The sequence below is a fragment of the Clinocottus analis genome, unplaced genomic scaffold (assembly GCF_023055335.1).
Source record: "Clinocottus analis isolate CAN_PGR_092001 unplaced genomic scaffold, fCliAna1.0.p SCAF_9, whole genome shotgun sequence".
In the NCBI taxonomy this organism is placed as follows: domain Eukaryota; kingdom Metazoa; phylum Chordata; class Actinopteri; order Perciformes; family Cottidae; genus Clinocottus; species Clinocottus analis.
In genome coordinates this window covers 21,058,460-21,081,672 of record NW_027176251.1, presented here as the reverse complement: position 1 = coordinate 21,081,672, position 23,213 = coordinate 21,058,460, and the positions used below count along the sequence as shown (strand labels likewise).

The 23,213-nt window shown below is 47.9% G+C and overlaps 2 protein-coding genes across 2 annotated transcripts in view; one reads left to right on the top strand and one right to left on the bottom strand.

Annotated features, from left to right (window-relative positions):
• The window catches only part of LOC137780855 (intermembrane lipid transfer protein VPS13B-like), a 297,025-nt gene extending 289,847 nt beyond the window's left edge, over nucleotides 1–7,178 (top strand). The window contains exons 62-68 of the mRNA XM_068569155.1: nucleotides 2,093–2,269; nucleotides 2,446–2,616; nucleotides 2,793–2,969; nucleotides 4,132–4,234; nucleotides 5,594–5,762; nucleotides 5,839–5,919; nucleotides 6,287–7,178. Coding sequence (XP_068425256.1) covers nucleotides 2,093–2,269; nucleotides 2,446–2,616; nucleotides 2,793–2,969; nucleotides 4,132–4,234; nucleotides 5,594–5,762; nucleotides 5,839–5,919; nucleotides 6,287–6,535 — 1,127 coding nt within the window. The 3' untranslated portion in view covers nucleotides 6,536–7,178. The remainder of the gene's footprint in view (nucleotides 1–2,092; nucleotides 2,270–2,445; nucleotides 2,617–2,792; nucleotides 2,970–4,131; nucleotides 4,235–5,593; nucleotides 5,763–5,838; nucleotides 5,920–6,286) is intronic.
• A 1,455-nt stretch (nucleotides 7,179–8,633) lies between these two features.
• On the bottom strand, nucleotides 8,634–23,095 carry LOC137781212 (regulator of G-protein signaling 22). Its single transcript, XM_068569821.1, has 23 exons — nucleotides 23,074–23,095; nucleotides 22,968–22,993; nucleotides 22,821–22,883; nucleotides 22,564–22,746; nucleotides 22,397–22,482; nucleotides 21,940–22,118; nucleotides 21,338–21,848; nucleotides 21,044–21,205; nucleotides 20,541–20,768; nucleotides 20,086–20,233; nucleotides 19,807–19,908; nucleotides 18,732–18,926; nucleotides 18,242–18,334; nucleotides 17,989–18,152; nucleotides 17,139–17,301; nucleotides 14,925–15,089; nucleotides 13,938–14,003; nucleotides 13,285–13,443; nucleotides 10,955–11,134; nucleotides 10,683–10,874; nucleotides 10,461–10,598; nucleotides 9,643–9,742; nucleotides 8,634–8,958 (listed from the first exon to the last, which is right to left on the bottom strand). The coding sequence occupies exons 1-23, from the start codon at nucleotides 23,093–23,095 to the stop codon at nucleotides 8,954–8,956; spliced, it is 3,330 nt and encodes a 1,109-aa protein (XP_068425922.1). The 3' UTR covers nucleotides 8,634–8,953.
• Between the last annotated feature and the right edge of the window lie 118 nt (nucleotides 23,096–23,213).

Sequence of the window (23,213 nt, the reverse complement as noted above, 5' to 3'; positions counted from 1 at the left end):
TTCACCAAAACCACAATGTGGAGACCGCGAGAGGCAGAGACGCCCGCGAGGCCCCAGAGGAGGCGCTTTCCTCCCATTAGGCCCCGTCACTCAGGCGCAGACGGACTGAGCAGCAGAGCACAGCGAGGTCGCCCACTCCAGGAAACGGCTTTTTGATTTTATTTTTAGATGCAATTGTCAGCGCATAAATATCAGTGAGCCGTGGCGTCTGAAGCCGCCGAATGAGAGAGATGAGGTGAGATGGTAGGAGGCTGTAAATCTAACCGAGGCACATGTAGGATTCACGCAGGAGAGTGTGTGTCTGTGTGCATATTACTGAGAAAATGATTCTGACACACCGCCGGTCGTATAATCAAGATGTGAAAACATCGTGTGAATTATCCTGCGACGCGAGAGCCAACGCAAACAAGTGGAGGACAGTGAGCGTTCCTCCAGGGCCGAAGCAGAGCGCCGCTCCTCAGAGCAGGTGTTCCAGATGTTGCTGAATACAAAACCATGTCATCGCTTTGAAGAATTACAGTTGTGTTCAGTAAGTTGTGTCGTATAACACTATTGAGCGCAGCTCCAAAAATAATACAGTTCAAGTTTATTTCTTTCAATGTTTGCTTCCAGTCCAAGTTTTTCTTGAAAAGCTAAACTGAGAGAGGAGAGAGGAGAGAGGAGACAGGAGACAGGAGACAGGAGACAGGAGAGAGGAGAGAGGAGAGAGGAGACAGGAGACAGGAGACAGGAGAGAAGAGAGAAGAGAGAGGAGAGGATGAAGGGAAGGATGAGAGGATGACTTGTGGTCATCATGAACACAACGTGGTGAACAACATGAGGAAAGGAAGTTTCATCAGGAGGAACGTAAACAGCTGATAATATGACGGACATGTGGACATAACAACAACATTTCACTCTGTTTGTTTGTTTGTTTGTTTGTTTTATTCAGTCAATCATTATATTACAATATTATTCTATGTAATATACAAAAACAGAGACTGAAAAGGTTTAGAGAGAAACAAAAATGTTTGTATCAATGTATCAATTAAATCAGATAGTTAATTTGAAATAAAGAAAAAAACATATATATATACACACATATATATATATACATACATACATACAACAACACAAAGTTCTATACTAACTACACAAAAGATCTTCTGCATCATTGCTTGATAATTTTTTTGTAAGATTTTGAAGATTTCCTTTCCAGTGTTCCATATTACTTACACACTTTAACTCCTACAATAGATACACTTTAACTCCTACAATAGACACACTTTAACCCCTACAATAGACACACTTTAACCCTTTACAATAGACACACTTTAACCCTTTACAATAGACACACTTTAACCCTTTACAATAGACACACTTTAACCCTTTACAATAGACACACTTTAACCCTTTACAATAGACACACTTTAACTCTTTACAATAGACACACTTTAACCCTTTACAATAGACACACTTTAACCCTTTACAATAGACACACTTTAACCCTTTACAATAGACACACTTTAACCCTTTACAATAGACACACTTTAACCCTTTACAATAGACACACTTTAACCCTTTACAATAGACACACTTTAACCCTTTACAATAGACACACTTTAACCCTTTACAATAGACACACTTTAACTCCTACAATAGATACACTTTAACCCTTTACAATAGACACACTTTAACCCTTTACAATAGACACACTTTAACTCCTACAATAGACACACTTTAACCCTTTACAATAGACACACTTTAACCCTTTACAATAGACACACTTTAACCCCTACAATAGACACACTTTAACCCTTTACAATAGACACACTTTAACTCCTACAATAGACACACTTTAACCCCTACAATAGACACACTTTAACCCTTTACAATAGACACACTTTAACTCCTACAATAGACACACTTTAACCCTTTACAATAGACACACTTTAACCCCTACAATAGACACACTTTAACCCCTACAATAGACACACTTTAACCCTTTACAATAGAAAGACATCTTCTTCTCGCCCCCCTGAGCTCGATGGCAGTGAACACAGGACGTCCTGGTGAAGGTGAAGTGTTGTTGACCTGCGTCCTGGTGTCTCAGGTTGGGTGGTGGGCTCGTTGGAGATCCTGGGCAGTCCTGCCAGCCTGGTGCGGAGCATCGGCAACGGCGTGTCCGACTTCTTCCGGCTGCCGTACGAAGGTCTGACTCGCGGGCCGGGGGCCTTCGTCAGCGGCGTCTCCAGAGGGACCACCTCCTTCGTCAAGCACATCTCAAAAGGTTCCAGCTCTTCTCCACGCTTTGGTTTTGCTCCGCAGCAGTGAGAGCGGTAGTCTGCGTGCTAAGTGTTAGCTTCCTTTAGCACGACACAGCATGCACACAGTTTCTGTGTCGTCAACTAGCACCACTTTTGTGATGAACAGTTTGGGTTGAGCCTCCATGTTTTTCGGGTTCAGGCACGCTGACGTCCATCACCAACTTAGCCACCAGCCTGGCCAGGAACATGGACCGCCTGTCTCTGGACGAGGAGCACTACAACAGGCAGGAGGAGTGGAGGCGGCAGCTCCCAGAGAGCCTCGGGGACGGCCTGAGGCAGGGGCTGTCACGCCTGGGCATCAGCTTGTTGGGTACGCAGACACACACACACACACACACACACACACACAGAGTCCTTATCAGGAACACAGCCTCATAATGCAGTCATATTTGTGAGTCATGTTAAAATGAACTCCCGGTGTATGTGTTGTACCTCTTATAATGTCTCATTGAACAAAGCACCACGACCTCTCCTCTGTTCCTCCAGGCGCCATCGCCGGCATCGTGGACCAGCCCATGCAGAACTTCCAGAGGAGCTGGGACCTGCAGAGCTCCGCTGGGAGCAAAGCCAAGGGGGTCATCTCTGGAGTGGGGAAAGGCATTGTGGGGGTTTTCACCAAGCCCATAGGAGGAGCAGCTGAACTGGTGTCGCAGACCGGATACGGTGCGTTCAGAATAATGAATCCATGTGGTCTCCTCCTGTGCAGGTCTGTTTTCTATTCCAGAGGATTACGTCATCGTCATTAAAGCCTGGTTCCTTTTGTGCGTTATAGCCGCCATGTTCCTTTTCCTGTGGTCTAATCGCACACACACACACACACACGCACACACACACACACTCTCGTCTAAGTCTGTGGAGATAGTGTGTGTTTTATTGGCGGTCGACGGCTCTGTGTGAGAGGAACGACTCCCCTCTGATCGACCTGAAACACAAAATATATGCAGAACAACATGTCATAATCCTGTTTTATGAAACGCATGGACACACACACACACACACACACAGAGCAGCATTGCAAAGGACCACTGCAGTGACATCATCGCTGGGTTTACCTTCTCGTTGACTTCACTGCTTCTCTGCTGCTGCTGACGCTGAAGCAGAAGAAAGAAACTTTGACCACGTGCACAAGACGTGTGTGCACAGCGAGCAACACACACACACACACACACACACACACACACACACACACACACATCAACGGTCCAGTTCACCAGCTTGTTGTAGGACGAACACAGGACTCAAATCCCTGATAGTTCCTGCTCTCCGTTAAGCACAAGTTACACTAGTTATGTCTACTGGTTACACTAGTTACGTCCACTAGTTACACTAGTTATGTCTACTAAAGGGGGGTCAACTCGTTTCAGTGATGGGTCACATGCTGCCCATTGATCTCCAGTGGGCCGGACCAGTAACATCACAGCATAATAAGCATAAATAACGACAATATTTCTCTATGTTTAAATCATTGGTGAAGGTTTTTAGATGATAAACTCTATTTTAAGGTCTTTCAACAATTAACTAGAAACATAAAGACCCCCCCTGGTCTACTAGTTACATTAGTTAGACAGAATATTCATCTTTTCATTGGTGGAGCATGTGATACTTTCTTCGCAGGGCTTGAACAGAGGATAGGAAGTCGCCCATGAGCAAGAGCTCAGTTTCAGTTGGAGGTTGCTTCATGACGTCGTCCTCTCGCTTCTTCTCAAGAACAGCCTGTTGAGCATGAACACTTCTGTCCTGATCCAACACGTCTTCACTCCGTGTGTGTGTGTGTGTGTGTGTGTGTGTGTGTGTGTGTGTGTGTGTGTGTGTGTGTCCTCTCCAGGGATCCTGTATGGAGCCGGGCTGTGGCAGCTCCCTAAGCAGCTGTACCTTCCCACAGAGGAGAAGGCCGCTGAGGCCCCGAACAGCCACCTGAAATACGTCTGGTACGGAGCCGTCCTCTCCTCCCTCTCTTTGTGCAGCCATTCCTCAGAAGGGGGACATGTGTTCTTGCCTTTGCTTTTCTTGGAGTCTCTCCAGGATCGGCTGTTCTGTTTCTCCCTCTTACTTCTCATCATTTTTGCTTGTCTTGTTTTAAAAAAAAAAAGAAAAAGGAAAGAGAGAACTTGGACGCTTCATTACCCATTTTTCCAACAAAAAAAAAAGGACTCTGGAAGAATGTTTGACCTTGATCCCACACATGGTAGCCAGCCTGCCCTGCTCTCATGGAGCCATGTTAAAAGGTTTTTATAAGCACGCTGCCAAAGCCGGCGGCGAGCAGTGATTCTGTTGTTTAACTGTGAGTCTGTCCAGAGATGCTTCCCAGTGCCATCGGACGGAGGAACACCTTCAGCAACGGTTTGCAGTTTGGAAGAGAGGCTCGGCTTACGAAGGTCGCGGGTTGTGCCAAGCAGAAGGTTGCTGTTGGGTCTTGTTAAAGAAAAAACACGTACACGGCCGTGGTATCGACAGCGCCGCATCCGAGCTGAGTGTTTCAACTCAACAGCACTTAATATCACCATAAACATTTACAAGAGGCCTGTGTCTCCAGAAGGTTATCAGGAGCTGCAGAGAAACTGCATTTATGGCATTTTATAATGATTTTTCCGCAATTTAGTTTGGTTTCCATGGCTATCAAACATTTACTTGTAATAGCAGTCTGTGTTGACTGTCAACTGCCATGAGGGAAAAGGGCCAAACGCTAGATACAATATTTCTCCAGGACATTCCACTTAAGTTGTCATCACCCGAGGGGTTAGCGGCGTGTCGTGACGGCGGAGGAAGATGGAAGAAACAACAGAACGAAAACAAAACACATGGATGCTGAGATAATGCTCCCCTGTGGCGTCTGCTCGCCTCGCGGCCCGGCTGCGTTCCATCAGGCGTCCGTCAGTAGCTCGTCCTGCTGCAGGTAGCCGGCCGCCGCGGGCTCGGCGTGCGAGCGCGGTGACGCTGAGCAGAACCACGCCGTCCCCGCGCCGCGGCCGCTTCCACATCTGCGCCGCGAGTTGAGCACCTGCCTTCCAAAGCAAACACGCTGTCAGAGAGACATGACTGAGGACTGCACACGCACTTCCCCGTCCAACATGTGTGGAGCCACTGCAGAGAACGTGTCGAAATGTAAATTACAGGATGTGTGGAGGCGTGTTTGTGTGTGTGGAGGTGAGTCGGAGCACCTTGTGTGGTCTCTGTGTCGATCGGGGGAAAGTGTGCAGCTTATGTTAGGAGGTATGTGTGTGTGATTGCTGCGTGGAGTACATGTGTTACATGCCTTCAGCTGTACGTGTCATGTCTGCGCTCCGCAGGAAGATGCTGCAGTCTCTGGGCCGGCCGGAGCTGCACATGGCGCTGGAGGTGACCATCGTGAGCGGGTCGGGTCAGGAGCACCCCGGCTGTCTGCTCCTCACCTCCGAGGTGCTGTTCGTGGTCAGCCTCAGCGAGGACACGCAGCAGCAGGCCTTCCCCATCACAGAGGTAACCGACAGCGTCCCGTTGCTCGTACCGGCGCGTTGCTGTGCAGTCGGAGCGCTGACCTGCTGTCCCTCTGCAGGTGGAGTGTCAGCAGCAGCCGGAGCGGCAGGACCAGCTCACCCTCACCCTGCAGCAGCAGACGGTAGCCAGCGACACGGAGGTGAGGCCGAGCTCAGAGCACCGCAGCTGCTCCAGGGCACGTGGTGCAGAGGAGTTATACACCGAGCCGCCGGCTGGGGGGCAAAACGCCACGTAACACGTCCACAGTTGAAAGGGAGTTGTCGTATTATTCAGATAAAAATCAGTGCTTTTTGAATCTCGACTTTGAGTGTTATTGTTGCTGCACGCAGCGGCAGTGACCTCTGACCTCTACTGGTCGGTTGCTGACTGAGGATTGATCCTTAGACCTGACTGCAGCAGTTATTTTCACTGGTTGTTGTGTGTATGGTTTAATGCATCAGGACCAGTGTTTGGAGTCACATGACCCATCTCCCCCCCCCCCCCCCCTTCCCCCTCCCCCCCTTCAGGGTGACGGCGTTCGGGAGCGGCTGTCGGAGCAGCAGTACCGGCGGCTGGTGGACTTCGTGACGCTGGCCTCGCACTTCCTTTCCCCCTCCGCCGCCTCTCTGCAGCTGCAGCTCCCGGTGACGCTGGCGGAGCCGCCGCCCTGCGTCACCAAGTCCTACCGCTACCTGGCGGACCCCGCCTTCGCCAAGGTGTTCGTCAGCAAGTTCACCACGGTCAAGAACAAAGCCTTACGCATCGGATTCCACTGACACACACACACACACACACACCTGTGGGTCCATGCTGCAAAATGAAGGGATCATTTGTTGTAATTTAAATTAAGCCTTAAGAAAATACTCTAAACATTTATGCAAAAGATATCTGTTGAGGTAAAAGAATGATGTATTTTATCAGACTAAGTCCTTCATGCTTAGGGATGCAGAGAAGTCTTGCATTTAGAATATATATTTTTTACAGATACAACAAGCTCGTCACATGAGAACATCCGAGGTGTGAGACCCGTTGATCACAAACATGTTGCGCCGTGTCTGCTCTGACGTCAGCAGGATGTTCTCTCCGTCGGCGTGGAACGTCTCCGCGTTGCAGAACTTCTGTTGCTTTGCAGCGGTCTCTCTCTGCAGGCCTCGCCGTTGACTTCTCCGTGAAGCGGCCGCGTCTCCTGCTCACGTTCAGTGCAATGTCACATCCATGTTGATGGGCGCGCGAGAATCCAGCTGTCAACCAAAATGTTTTTTTTACGTGTAACATGTTTGTTGACGCTAACACTGTCCGTTGTAACCTCGCGTGGATGCCAACGTGTTGTTGCCTTTTATATTGTCGCGTCACTGAGCTGTCTGTCTGATGCCTTCAACGTGTGTAAATGGATAATATATTAATAGAGAATCGTTTTAATAAAACATGGTAAAGCATTGAGCCTGCAGTGTGTATCTGTCAGAAGGAAATGAAGTGTGAATCTGGCAAATATGAATGAGCTACATGAGCTAGTCAAGTGAGATTCACACAGAAAGGAGTTTGTGTTATTTAGTGCGGAGGCCCCGAGAGGGAAGCGAGCAGAACATGTGAGGTGATCCATTCTCAGTCAGATATAAATTGTTTTATTTAAGTCGCAGCTGGTTTGGCTTGCTATTTGTGTTGGACTAAAGCTGAACATCATGAAATGTAACAACTTATTTTGTCCGTCATGTTACGTGGGAGAAACGAACGCTGCCAAAAAGCCCCGAGCGCTCCATCAGACGTCAGCTGCAGCCGGAGCGCCGGACGCCCGCCAGCAGCAGAATAACTGAACGCTTTTTAAAACAGGCAGCGAGCACGGAGTGAAAGTCCTGCTGGACACAAAACATCCCGTCCCTGGAACAGTTTACAGGCAATTTATAACAAAACCAGAATGTCACTCAGGAGCTGCGAGTCGCAGTGTGGAAACATGGACGCCACGAAGGAGAGGAGTCGTTTGTTCTCGCTCACGTCGGCTGTTCTTCTTGTTTTTCCAACTCGAGTGAAGTTTCCCAGTCAGAAACTCATTTTTCAGATTATTCCGACACAACATAAATGCAGCGCAACCTGCCTGTCTGGCAACGTTGATGAAACATATTGCAAACAGATTGCTGAGACCGTGAGGTTGTTGGTTCTCGCGCTGCTGTCCCTTCTTACTGATCGTGTGACTGACTAGTTTGCATGATTGTGACCGTGTTGAGCACTTTGAACTGCCTTGTGTCCAGAACCATGTGCTACAGGTCAAATCCCCACGCCCTATCTTTAAGTCTTTGTTGTTGTAATACTCATTTTGGCCACAAGAGACTGACGTTCACCACAACACGGGATCTAAATGTTTTCCTTCAGCTGAGTTTTAGTTTGTCCATAACACTCAACACAAGCTTCAAATATGTTTGTAATTCATGTAAATTAAAACTCACCTGGAGGAAAACTGCTTTCAGTCCCATGTACATGCTGCACTTCAGCCTCTTGTGGCCAAAATGAGTATTACAACAACAACAACAACAACAACAACAAAGAATCAAACTACTCTTCTCCCCGGTGCTGAAGTCAATAACACAAGATTATTGATTAAACTGTTTAGATCACACTGAGACAATAGATCACCAGAATTAGTTTCTCTCTTTTTTTGTTTAAGCATCTTTCTGCTACTTTTCACCCTTGACACAAAATGACTGATCGTTTACATAAAGCATGTAAACAAACAAACATGCAAATCATGAATACATTTATTTTTTTAATAAAGAAATGAAGTGCAAAAGCAAACAAATCACTTTGAAGGAGTTCACTGAAAAAAATATTTGAAAATGTGTCGGAGTTCACACTTAAACTTATGTTGTATTCCAGGACAGCCAGGGGAAGATGGTGAGACTGAAGGTCTCGTTAATAACCGTTAATAACCGTTGTTTGCACAGAAAGGGCCTGGAGGAGAGAGAAGATGTGATCCATATAACACTGTGATCCATGTCAAAAAGTTGGAAAAAGACGTATCTCAAAATGCTCAGAGGAAGCCTGTCGATAGGACGGGAAAACGTCTCAGAATAGTACGTAGAAAATACAAACTTTGATATTTTCGGGTTAATAGCGTTGCCAGCGTGACCCTTCTGACAACAGAAGACGACGTGGTGAAGAAAGCCGCTCGTCTTCAACAGTCTGGTTCAGAAACAACTCAGCTGTCAGTCTGGAGAGAAACAAGAGACAACAACGGAGCGTTCAGGGACATCACAGGAAGAGCAGGAGGAAGAGCAGGAGGAAGAGCAGGAGGAAGACATCCACGGCTTTATGAACACGACGATACCGTCTGATCCCCTCATGACTCTGTTGAGCAGGATGGGTGTCACTGTGTTATTGTGTTGTTCATTAGACACGGAGAAGACACACAACCACTGGATGGAAAGCTGGCAGCGTTTAAATGTATTCATGTATTCATTATGTTATTGCAATAGTAATAACCATGATGTTAGCGTTATGATCACATTGATGGAGCTGAACTACCTTTTTCTCTGGGGGGGGGGGGGGGGTCGCTCCAGCTTCCTTTAAGTAACTGATAGTTTTATGACATTCAGGAGCCAAAGGGCTCTAGTTTTATATTAAAAACATGGCTGTGTTGTGTTCCAGGTTGAGCAGAGCTATCTGACAAACTGCTGAGGTTGTGCTAACTGCTGTTAGCACACGGCCTCCTCGTGGACACGCTGCAGTTGCTGTTGCTGGTCGGACTTTGACTTGATGAGACAGTTCTGACACGTGGAAGCGCTTTGGCGTCGACTGTGGGAACGGCAGAAAGCCCTTTCAGTGTTGTGCAGCGAGTCGTTAAGGGACTGGAGATGTTCGCCGGGCCCTGGGAGACCAATGGGGGGGTTTGTACCTGAGGCCGTGGAGAAGGAGGCTCCCGGCTGACTCTGTCTCCTCAGCAGCACCTCCTCTCTCTTCAGAGCCGCCACGTACTTGGAGTAGGACCACGACAGCTGAGGGGAAATGAACATTACTCACATGAGAACACAAGGCAGTCAACTCTAACGCGGCTAGAAGAGCTATGCTAACAGGCCGAGCTATTGCACTCAAACTAAATGTTCTCCAGAGTTTATTCATTCCATAATATAAACATCAGAGATGTAAAACACTTGCTGTCTTATCATTTCAACATTTTAGAAATATAATTCAGTTGGTTGCCGCAGCAGGAGCGAGTAAAGTTAGCTAAGCGCTGTGGAGATCAGCCTTCTCAGGCGGATGAGTGCAGGTGAGGAGCGGCGACGAGGTCCTGAAACAGTCCAGAGGACCCGGGTGAGCAAGCCGGGTCACCTGCCTCAGGTCAGACACCGAGGAGCATTTCAAAGCCCAATTCCGCATTTAAGCATCTGAACGCGACCGGCTCGCTCCAACCTGTGATATGAGATACGCGCCTGGTGGCGTCTGCAGGTCTGAACAGTTTGGGAACTTGATTCACATGGTAAAGTTTCTCATTCGTAGTTGTTGAATCACTAGCTGGAGACGCTGCTGTCGGGTCTCAGGAACGCCTTGAGGAAATCTGACTTTGGTGTTCCAAGGTCACTGTGACCTTTCAGACACATTATATGCTGCATTGCACCGATTGGCCGATGCATACAAAAGGAAATCTTTGCACTTGGTTCCCTTCATCTGACGCCTGCACACATTTCCAGCTCTTCCTTCAGGAACACAGCTTACCGGCTGTGTGGGAATCAGCAGCAGTCTGCTCTGCGCCCTCGACTGTTGTTTTACACTTTTTCCCTCTTGTTCTTCTTCTACATCGTCTTCATCACCCCCTTCCTCTTCAGGACTGGACTCCTGGCTCTCCAGCTCTTCCTGAACGAGAAGAGGTCATTGGTACATTATTAGCATTAGAAGTTGTGTAATCATATTGTCGATTAGTATGGAGCGTTTTCTCACCTGGGCCCTCCTCCTCCTCTCCTCTCTCTCTTCCTCCTCCTCTTCCTCCTCTTCTCTCCTCTGTCTCCGTACCCTGGCTCTGTGTTTGACTCGTTTCTCCTGCAGTAGAGGAAGGAGCTGCTCCTCTTGGACGCTGCTGCTCAGCTCTTGAAACTCGGGCCAAAACTTCAGCAAGACGCTGAACACTGACAACTAAACGACAGAGAAGAGGCTCACGCATGCAGATGCCTACTGGAAGGAAACACAAGACAAAGCATCCTCACAAACACTACCTGTGCCTCTCTGAAGATGTACGGCCCCAGTGCGTGGCGTTTGTCCAGGACCTGCTGCGCCTGTGCAGGAGGGACGTCTACCTGCAGAGCCGGGGGCATGGAGGAGTCCAGGAAGCAGCTGATGATGGTGGAGATCTTCTGCTGGATGGTGGCCTCGTCGCTGTGGGAGTGACAGAGGTCCTGCACCGGGAGAACCGGACAGGGAACTATTTCATTTTCTGTTTGTATTAAAGTTATATTGCTGGAAAAAAAAAAAACTTTAGTCTTTTTCTTGAAGTAAACATACATGAGTCGTGTTGACCCGTAACACCACGGATGTTACTATAGCTGATAATATTAAAATAAAACAAATGTATTTAAGAGATGTGTTCTAATACCCCTCAGTAATAATCAGGTGACACAACAACCTTCTGTCGGATTCTTTTGAGGTTCATTTTACCATTTCTAATATAAATTGAGGAGTATCCTGACAAAGAAAAGGCCCTGAGGCCCACACCAAAACTATTAAAACATACAACAATATGAGAAACACATTGATGATATATCATTGTTTTTAGTGTATTTTATAGCTGATTTAAGACATGGATCAAAACCCATCCGCTAACACAAGAGATGCTAACAGACAGCTAACACAAGGGAGGCTAACAGAAAGCTAACACAAGAGATGCAAACAGAAAGCTAACACAAGAGATGCTAACAGAAAGCTAACGCAAGAGATGCCAATAGAAAGCTAACACAAGAGATGCTGACAGAAAGCTAACACAAGAGATGCTAACAGAAAGCTAACACAAGAGATGCTAACAGAAAGCTAACACAAGAGATGCTAACAGAAAGCTAACACAAGAGATGCTAACAGAAAGCTAACACAAGAGATGCCAACAGAAAGCTAACACAAGAGATGCTAACAGAAAGCTAACACAAGAGATGCTAACAGACAGCTAACACAAGAGACGGTAACAGACAGCTAACACAAGAGATGCTAACAGAACACTAACACGAGAGGTGCTAACAGAACGCTAACACAAGAAATGCCAACAGAAAGCTAACACAAGAGATGCTAACAGAACGCTAACACTAGAGGTGCTAACAGAAAGCTAACACAAGAGATGCTAACAGAACGCTAACACAAGAGGTGCTAACAGAAAGCTAACACGAGAGATGGCAATAGAAAGCTAACACAAGAGACGGTAACAGAAAGCTAACACAAAAGATGCCAATAGAAAGCTAACACAAGAGATGCCAACAGAAAGCTAACACAAGAGATGCCAACAGAAAGCTAACACAAGAGATGCTAACAGAAAGCTAACACAAGAGATGCTAACAGAAAGCTAACACAAGAGATGCCAACAGAAAGCTAACACAAGAGATGCTAACAGAAAGCTAACACAAGAGATGCTAACAGACAGCTAACACAAGAGACGGTAACAGAAAGCTAACACAAGAAATGCCAATAGAAAGCTAACACAAGAGGTGCTAACAGAAAGCTAACACAAGAGATGCTAACAGAAAGCTAACACAAGAGATGCTAACAGACAGCTAACACAAGAGACGGTAACAGACAGCTAACACAAGAGATGCTAACAGAACGCTAACACGAGAGGTGCTAACAGAACGCTAACACAAGAGGTGCTAACAGAAAGCTAACACAAGAGATGCTAACAGAACGCTAACACAAGAGGTGCTAACAGAACGCTAACACAAAGCTAACACAAGAGATGCTAACAGAACGCTAACACTAGAGGTGCTAACAGAAAGCTAACACAAGAGGAAGGTTAATCTAATCTTTGCTCATGTGTCCAAGTTGCTGGTAAACAAACTGATGAATCTCAGGTGTGCAGCTGATCTCAGTGGTGATCTGGTTGCTCATTTGAATATAAAATCTATTAGAGAAATACTTGTTTATCGAAGTGAAACCAGGTTTTCAGGGGCCTTGGGGTTGATCGTAAAGATGAGTAGCAGATGTAAATAAAGATGCCAAACAAACACTTTAACACACAAAAAAACACTTAAAATTAGAGAAGCTCACACGCAATGCATGCTGGTACATGTGTACTGTTTCAATTGACTACATTTACCATCAACACTGATTGGACATTCCCTTTTAATCCACAAGTTTAACTGCGGGTCAAAGGTCGTCTCCTGCTCCACTGCAGTCTGTTTGCACATTAAATGTTAAACTGAGCGATGACGAGAAGAAGAGAGATGAAGACACATTGTTCAGGGAGGGGGCTTCACTTCCTCCTGATATTACTGTGTGCTTTCCTTTCATAGTGATGTGGACTGGCACAGCCCGGAGAGCTCACACAGCCACACCGTGAGGCTTCCTTCACCTTGTACCTCTGCACCTCCAGCCAGAAGCGCACATCGTTTTCCAGGAAGTCTCCTTTCAGAGAGACAAAGTGCTGGAACTGCGTGCAGGCGGCCGGGTCGAGCAGCCCCCGTCGGAACAGCAGGATCTCTTTGGAGGAACTCATCCACAAGCTTTCGGCCTGCAGGGGAACGCAGCAGAGCATGCTGGGTAAGAAAGCAGAGGAACGCTCCCCAAGGGACAGACTGAATACATGTAATTGCCTTCTGGTGTGTTACTGCGGGGCAAAACCTTGTGTGCACAGAGGATACAGAACAACCTGCTCCTTGCCAGTGATGAGATAATAATCATAAAGACAATACTCAGAATCATGGATGGAAAACTCCTTCCTGTAATCATCCCGCTTGAAATGTACATGTTTTATATCCGCGTCGTGCTGGAGGATCAGAGCCGCATGGAAAACACTCCAAACACTATTAAGGAAGGTTAGCAATGCTGATGCTTTAATCTTATTTACCCTGGATTCAATCTGGGAAACCTAACCACAGGCCAGAATGGTGTTCTGGAAGCCAAGTCGTGAACTAAATCGCACATGCTTTCAGGCCAGGAAATGCCTTGTTTCTCTCCATTTATAATATCCAGCCCCCCCGCCCCTCCTGGAGGAGTTCCCCTTACCTTCCAGGCTTCTCTCCTCGCTCGGCGGCGGTGGACGTGTTGTGAGAGCCGGTCGGCTGCCTGCAGCTGCACACAGAAACACCAGGAGGACGTCAGACAGTGACTCAAGCAGGATGAGCGGCTCTTTGCTCCGGCTGTAACTAAAGCTCTCTCCTCTTTTACCTTTCACCTGGGCTTTATTTCCTCTGAGCGCATTCATCCAATCGCCTCTGAGCGCTCTTTGCCTCTCTGAGGTCAACTGTCTCTTTTCCACCCTTCCATGTAACGCTAAACTGCGTCTACATCTGATTCCTTAACGAGCGGATCTGTGTAACCAAACGTGGCCAAGTCAATGACTTAATGAGGCAGCGCAGTGGAATCTGCGGTTTATGTGTTAGCACCTGACAAGGCAACCTGAGAGCCACTCATGTGCTCCCATCCCCTCCACCCCCGAGGCCTTCACACAACAGGAATCTATTGTTTCATTAGGAACAGACAGATGTTCAAAAGAAAGCTGGGACATTTCCCAGAGAGCTATTCATTATTGATGAAACAGCAGGCCAGAACTAATACCTTGTTTGTGCAATCCATTGTGAAACTGAAGTCTAAGTAATGGGACTATGCAGTAGATGGGACCAGTAACTTCCTAAAGTCTCTGCTGGTGTGTTGGCAGCTGCTCGGAGCCAAGAAGCCGTCCGGCTCATAACCCCCCGTGAAACCACAGCGTGTCATTTGTAATCCGTCTGGTTTCTGTACGGATGCAAACGAGATGGAGCACGTTGATTCGTGAGCTTTTAGAGCTGCCGGTACACATGTTGTGTTATCTTTGGCCCTTTCCCCGTCTCCAGTCTTTATGCTAAGCTAAGCGCCTTGGCTTGTGCCGTACGTTGAACAGACAGATGTGGGCGTGGAGGACACAATGTTATCATTTAACTCCTGGCACACACCAAAAAAAGCCTTTATCCCAAAACGTCAAACTATTTCCTTCTGAGTCGCTGTAGAGTTGACCTTTGGTTTGCGTCTCAGGCGCTTTGTGAACTCTGCTGTGCTCAGGAACAGAGGCAGCCATCTTGTCTCTATGTGACTCCTGATGACGTCCTGGATCTCCACGACCACCGCGTGGGAAAGACCTTCAAGCTTCAGGCGCTCCAGTCCTCCAGCCAGACGCAATATCTACACAGGAATATATAAACAATATACTATAATATATACAATATCTACACAGGAATACATAGACAATATACCATAATATATATACAATATCTACACAGGAATATATAGACAATATACTATAATATATACAATATCTACACAGGAATTTATAGACAATATACTATAATATACTCACAATACTTACACAGGACCAGCAAAGACAAGGATACAGTGGAGGCAGATGGTGTGTATGTATGTGTGCGTCTCTGTGTGTATGTGTACGTGTGTGTGTGTTATGAATGCTAGAGATGTCTCACAACATGAAGAATACATGAGGAAGGACTCAGTGGGAATCTCCTCTCCTTCCTGACTCCCGCTGTGCTCTTCATCATTCCCACAATCCCTCTGTTCCCTTCATCTCCCGTCTGCTTTCTGTCCTCAACATCGATCTGGCCATGTCTCCCTATTTAGATCTCTTTTATATTTTCTCTCCTTACACACACACACACACACACACACACACACACACACACAGGCTTCAGAAATTAGAACCAGTCGTGCCATTGGAGCGGGAGTCAGCAGATGAAAGGCAGCCAATCTGAGACTGGATGACTGTGTGATTGAAGGAGTGAAGGGCCAGAGCAGTAAAGCTGTCAGTCTCTCTCCATCGCTCACGCTGACGAGCACCAACGCTGAGCTGCGAGCGCGCAGCCAGACCCAATCATGCAGAGTTAGCAGCACTGGAGTTGGCATCTTCCCTCAATCGTAACGATCATTATTCTGATGGTATTTATGAGACGAGGGTGAAGAGTGACGCGGGTCATGCACCAGAGCTGAAGTCATATCAACGAGCAGGCTGCTCTAAATGTCTCTGTGCTAACCCGGCGCGCCTCAAGGACCATCAGGGTTCTTCTTACTTTAAACTACCAACCAACCATTTTAGAACACTTCCTGTCTCGGCCGTGTGCGGGAAAAGCAAGTAGCGAGCTAGCAGTTGGCTAAAATGTTCAGAACAATCTGTGAATTTTAAAATAGAGAGCTAAAAGTATGAATAAACGGTTTCAATAGTCAGCACAAAGTAGATAAACCCTTCAAATTCTATGAATAAAATGTTAAAATAGATAATTGAACATATTTCAGCAGTTGAAATTGCTCATGCTAGGTAGAAGCAACGAATAAACATTTGAAATAGTCGCTGTTAGCTGAGTTAGCATAACGGCTAAATAGTTGACTGCTCGTGTTGAATGCATTGGATAAATGGTTTGAATAATGACGGTATTACACATTTGAAATAGATAAATGTGATGGATAAATAGTTGTAATGTTCAGCCTCTGCTACAAGTGCTAGTAGTACAAATGCAATGGAACAAAGCGGCCTCTTAGCTTAGCATAAAGTCAGACGTGTGTGAAGGAGAAAGAAGGAAGAAAGGCTGGGAACCATTCTGCCACTGTCCTGTAACACAAACCCCACCGTGCTCTGTGAGCGTATAATAAATACCACATAGCAATAATAAATACTACATCGCATCATCTCTGGAGTCTGGAAAGAGAAGGCTCTGGCTCAGCGCTCAGTGTCCCATCTCGTCACCCTCGCTCTGCACAGCGTGCCCTCCTGCAGTAATCCTAGAGTCCAGAAACCTAATCTCAGTCCATAAACGTCAGGAGAGATTTCGTCCTACTGTCATTGTTACCGGAGCCAGTCTGCTTTTTGTCTTTCTGGATCCAAACCACACTCTTCTCCTTCTCCTTTTAACCCAAACCACGTCCTCTCGATCCCTGTTTCCCCCCCCGGCGCCCCGCTGTCAGAGCTGTCAGCGTGACATCTGCAGGATGCTCCAGGAGGGAGACGGGGAGCCGGACCAGCGGCTCGGAGGCCTCTGGTTATCAAATCTGAATGCTGAGCCCCAGCTGGAGCTCACATACCATCTTGGGATTGTCATGTCATGAGCACCACGGCGCTGCCTCCGTCTCTCATGCTTCCCCAGGAAGTCGACAATAATTCAGTCTCAAGCTCGATGTGACAATAAAACCAACCGATCATTGTTTAAACCGCGTGACTGCGGGACGTACATCATTCTGTTGCTCTGTAGTAGCCGGGCTGCCGGAGCCAAAGAAGTACGTCCCGCTGAGATATTTGGTCGCAATACGAGACGACCTCTCCTGCCGGAGCGCCCGGTCTGTGTGTGCAGTCCTCCTGTACTGCTCCAGGTCCAGCCAGCACGCCAGATGGATGCTGAGCGGAAACACACATGTTCAAAACTACTGCTATTTTCCTTCAAACAATACATTTATGACCATTTTCATACTGCCTTAATTCAATTTTAATGTGAATATGGTGCACTTTTGCTAGTCAGGCACAGAGTCATGTTGTAAATGTAAAGTATGAACATATTTAACCCGTTGAAAACTGTGAGACCATTTTGCCTCCAGACCTTCCTTTCTCCTGTGTTTTCCCCTGTGTTTGAGTTGTCGTAGGAACTCCAAATTAATTCCAATACAGTAAAGTCTTGGGAAAAAAATGTATATCTGCAAAAAAAATCACTTAAAAAAAGATATTTTGATCATAACTATGAACATCCAGCATGATATGAGCCAGATTCCCCAGAAAAGCCTCCTGGAGCGTCAATAAGACACCTTTATGGAAAGATTAGGACCTAAAGAATCAGAATCTGCAACAAAAATCACAATAAAACAAAGACTTGGCCTGTTAGGAAGAAGTTTCAGTCAAAAAACTGTGTCAATCAATTAAAAAATAGAAAATATTGCATATTTTATGCCAAAAGATTGTCTGAATGGGGCATGCTGGGGCTTAAAATGGGCGCGGGAGGATTTTCGCGCACGGTTCCCAAAAGGTTAAAGGGAGGACTTCCTGTGAGTCTGAACCGAGGGCAACACAACCCGCGTAGTTCCCGCTGCTCACCTGGCATCCTGGTTCTGTAGGAAGGACATAAAGTGCCCGATCTCGTGGCGGAGGCGGAGCAAGGAGCCCAGCCGGTAGCCTCGGTAATCTGAAGGGACTCTGGACCAAGAGTCAGGGGCCCGGGGGCCCGGAGAGGGAGACGGAGTGGACGCCCACTGCTCCACCTGCAGAGGACACACAACAGGTACTGACAGAGGAACAGTCACAATGTCTCACTGAGAACCGACATCGTGTGGACCTGGAGCTGGCTGACCTGCTTCAGCCGGCGGTTCGATTCCTCGTACAGACTCTGTAGTTCCCTGAACTCCTGGCTGTCGATGCAGCGCACCTCCTCCTGCACACACACCTGGACACACACACACACACACACACACATATGCCCACATAAAAGCCAATTAAAGCTAAATTAGTGTTCATTAGTAAATAAAGAATAGAAAATGTTTCACATTTTATGCTCGCACAGAATTTGCTGAACTCTTTTCTTGCATTAAAGTATATATAAATATTATATTGCATTACAATTATTACCTCAGTTTTTTTAATGTTTGTATAAACAATAACCGTTATTTGCAGCCCTAAATCCAATCGACTCAGTAATAACTCTCAATATTCAAAGATGCACCAGCGATCAACATTATTAGACATTTTGATGTACAATTTGTTGGACATCCTCTCTCCTCGGCGCGTCAGAAGCACAGGAAGCCCCGCCCTCCAGATAACAGAGGTGAGTTGAAGGTCGTCACCTTGAGGAAGGACTCCTGGTCGCTGCTGAGCAGCAGGGTCCAGGGCTCCAGCAGGACGCCCAGCGAGCGCTCCTCCAGCGGGTCAAACAGCTGCTCGAAGGCGGGCGTCAGGCGGTCGTACACCTCCCTCCTGATCTCCTCGCCGACCCCGACGCTCCTCCTGGCCGAGGCCGAGAGGTAGGTGGAGTAGAGGAGCTGAGGACGAGAGATCGTAAAAGTGTCGCGGCTTGGGAAACATTTCTCCTCGCGGCCGCCATCGCACCACATCAACGGAGAGACCATCGAGTCACTCTGAAGGCTGACTGAAGGGAACAGAGTTCACTGTGAGGTATCGTTCTGGACCGGACCGCTCAGCTGTCCCCAGCGGGCCAGCTGGAGCCAGAGAGGGTTCTGGGTAACTGGACCGGAGCCGGAGGGTCTGACTCACTGGTTAGTATGGACGGTTAAACTGGAGGGCAGGAGAACAGGGGTGTGTGTGTGTGTGTGTGTGTGTGTGTGTGTGTGTATCTTTATCTCAGCATCATTGAGTTGGTAATTAGCTGTAACTTTTCTTTTCTTAACTTCTTTCTGTACTTCTTGAAATGAGTTTGATGTTGCTGACTTGCTTTTGGCTGCAACGTTTAATCTCATAAAATATCACGAACAGTTTCGCGTCTGGAATGAAGTGTTGCAGTGAATGTGACGCTGTGCTGAGAGAAGTGTTTAGGGGCAGGAAAAGCCGTGCAGCAGCAGAGGACTCAGGTCCTCGAGGACATCGTATCCACTTAGTGACAAACCGATGCTGCAGAAAACACACACCGTCAACACAAGCCGACTCACAAACCGACATTTGTGTTCGGTAGATTATTCTCTGTTGTGACGAAGCTTCTTGGCAATACATGGTGTACCGCACACTCGGCTGTGCTGCTCGTCCCACCAATGCATGCTCCTCACACATGCGGCAGCTAATAACAAGCTAATGACAAGCTAATATCTGCAGAAGTCATTCGCACACTTCCTGGACGTATAATATATAATATATACGTTTCCAGTTGGTGTGAGACGAGTGGAGCCATCATGCTCCTGTGGTGCTGACCTGGGCCTCCCTCTGCACCCGGTAGGGGTCCAGGCCGTCCCGGTAGAACAGCCCGCGGTACTGCTGCAGGTCGGCCCAAAGGTTCACTGCATTCTCCCACAGCTGGGACGGGAAACAACAACCTCAGGAACGGTCATCAAACAAAAGATAGTGTCCACTTATGATGTTATTGTGCCACAATATAATAACAACTACGCTGCAATGTGCTGGTTAACCTCCAGTAGCTGCTGGTTACCCGTTTGCTTACTGGTTTACCTGCTAGTTTACCTGCTAGTTTACCTGGTTTCCAGACTGCTCACAGAAGTTTGTGAAGTAGAAGCCGGCACACGAGTCGACACTGAGCGCCTGCAGCATCTTCTCCATCCTGCTGCTGCCGGGTGACTGACTTCTGCCCCAAGAGAACTGACACACAACTTTAACTACCGTCATTTATTTAGAAATAAAAACATCAAACTACGGCTGAAAAGTGTCCAAGGTCCAACACCCGTAGGTGCTCTATGTGAAACCATGTAAAACTGAAACGTTTGGCATTTTAAACTTAATAAATGAGTATAATTAACCTTTTTTCCATTGATCGACTGACGCATTACTTAACTAATCGTTTGTTTTCCACTTAAAACTATAGAATCAAACACGCTTTAACGGGAAAGGACAACTGTCTGCGTGCCGGTCGTTGATCCCACCTGCAGCTGCTGGGACACACAAGATGGACAAACACACACTCTCAGCTCCACTGCTGCTGGTCTCGAGCGTTTACTGAGGATTCTCTTTTCACGCACCAAGAGGAATCACGTCCACAAGCTCCTACCTGTGTGCGGCCAGCATGGGGGTAGCGGGGCCGCCCGGGGTCACAGGTGAGCGCCAGAGAGCCAGGAGGGGGCGCCGCGTCTGACCGAGGCCGAGCACACCGCCCAGTCCACAGCTCTGGATGAAGCCACCGCGACGTCCAGAACCGAGGAACCCTGCCGGGAAAGAGAGCGAGTTACCAAGGACGTATCAATATACACACACACACACACACACACACTGTATGTATGTTTGTATACATACGTGTATGTTCTTCTATGTTAAGTTACTGAACACCTAAGCTATATCCAGCTGATTGGGGATATAACTCACAGGATGTGACAAGCAAATGTAAGGTAGCACGTCATCGATGTACGGATGCTAAAGGCATAAATAAACACTGCACACAAAGTCAGTATTCGTGATGAACATCAGGGCGCATGAACCTCACCAGTAGTGGAGCAGAGACTCGGTGAGGACGGGCTGAACGGAGAGCAGTTTCTCCTCCGTCCAGCAGGGGGAGGTAGTGAGCTCCAGCCTGTTGAGCAGCTGCACATGGAGCCCGCTGCGGCTGCTGCTCAGCAGGTAGCGGCTCCTCATCAGGACCAAAGACCTGATTAACACACGCATTGCATTACTTTATTGTCATAGCATCCAACACATTCGGTGTCTCACAGCAACCAGAGCCGTTGAAGAGGCCGTTGTCTCCACAGCCTGCAGGTAAACATCCTGTTGACATGTTTACCTGCTCTTCCGCTCTCGGCTCCGTGCAGCCTTCAGCCTGGCGATGTCCGTCCAGAGATCGAGCAGCTTCTCTCCTGGAGTTCCTCGCAGAAAGTCCTTCAGCTCATCCAAGCCTGGTCCATTGTCACGGCAACGGGTGCCGTGGCAACACAAGCGGAGGGTATTTTCCTGCTCGGTGCCTCGACTCCCCTCTCTCCCGTTCTGAGACCACCGCGTCTTCTCTTTTGCCCGGCTCGGTCCGTCCATCACATCCAGAGCGCGGTTCAGCGCCTGCTGGACCGTCCGGGCCGCCAGGTCCTCCAGCTGCAGCTCGGGGGTGGCTCGCTGCTCTGTGGGGGGGCCCTGGGGCTCCTCACATCCAAGGTTGGAGGGGCAGGACGAAGAGGAAAGGCCACAGGGGTTCTCGTGCTCAGAACAGCTGGAGAAACATCTGCACCGCTCGCTGCATGTTGTGTTGACGTGTTCCTTCTGGACGGAGCGTCCAGGTGGAGCGCCGGGCGACCCCAGAGAGCCTGGACGGTCAGCACAGAGAACATGAGCAAACATGGGAGCCTGCAAGTCAAGACAGTGAACATGTGGAGGTACATATCCACCAGTATGTACCTCGTCTTGCAGAAGTGTTCTCCTGCGAGCATGCCGGCCGCTGCAGTGGTTGGTTATGCTCGGTGTCAAACTGGGAGTGAAGGCGCCGCTGAGGGGCGGACCAGGCGGGGCGCCCTGAAGCGCCTTTCCTCCTCTGGATGCAGAAGATTGAGTTCTTCTGAAACAGCAGCTTGGACAGTCTGAGGAAGACCACACTGAATGATACACCACCAGAACAGCTTTCCTATGAAGAGAATTAACAAACTGGACCCGTGTTATTCCTGTGTGCAGGTGAGCATCAGGCCTCCGAGGCTGCGAGCAGTAGCTACAGCTACACTGACTGTGTACTGCTCGACGCTAATGCTCCTGGATCCCTGACAATCAAGTCACAGCTGATTGAATACAAATATGAAATATCTAGGTTAGTAAACAACATATGCACAGTGTTATATGTGCAGAGGTTTTATGTACAGTGTACCTGTATTCAGTGTAGCAGTCACTGTGGAGGAAGAAGGGCAGTCTCTCCCTCTTGATCCACTGGAGGCCTTGCTCTCGGTCCAGGCTCTGCAGAGACACACAGTCCTCTTGTTAGGGCTCGAACCACCGGGGCTTTGTGTCCATCTTCCGGACCAAACACAGACTTACACTGACTGTGTACTGGTTGTCCACTGGGGGGGTTCTGGCCAGCGCTGCGGGGTCACCAGTAAGGAGCTGGGACTTGCTGCGGTGGAGGACCGACCGGATCCTCCTGGAGACCGAGGCCTCCGCCCCGTCCACCAGCTCAAAGAGCCCGGTCTGCTGGTTGTACAGCAGCGGCTGCGGGAAGCACTGGACAAGAGATGCAGGAGAGTAAGCACTTAAAACCATTAAAGCGCAGCGTGTACACATCACCACTACTATACCGGCAAATTTAGGAACTCATTGAAGTAGTGAGCCAACACTTCATCGGAGGCCAGGTGGGTCTCCTGCGTGCAGAAGAATAAAGCATCAAGTACACATTTTACTGCCGTTACACAAGTTATGAAATGTCAAACAAAACTAACACTCACAAAGTCGTCAGCAAGATCCGGAAACTCTTAAAAACACAGAGTGAAACTTTAGTTACTGAAGCTCGATCAGCTCCAAGAGTTCACGGACGAGAAGTTGTGCTCTCACCTGCTGAGCCCAGCTCACACATCCTGACAGAGCAAACGGCAGCCGGCTGCTCAGAAGAGTCCACCAGGAAACACTTGTGAATGTTGGCCGGCCACAAAGCGCTGTGTGTAATAACAGACTCGCTGCAGGTTGCTATGGAA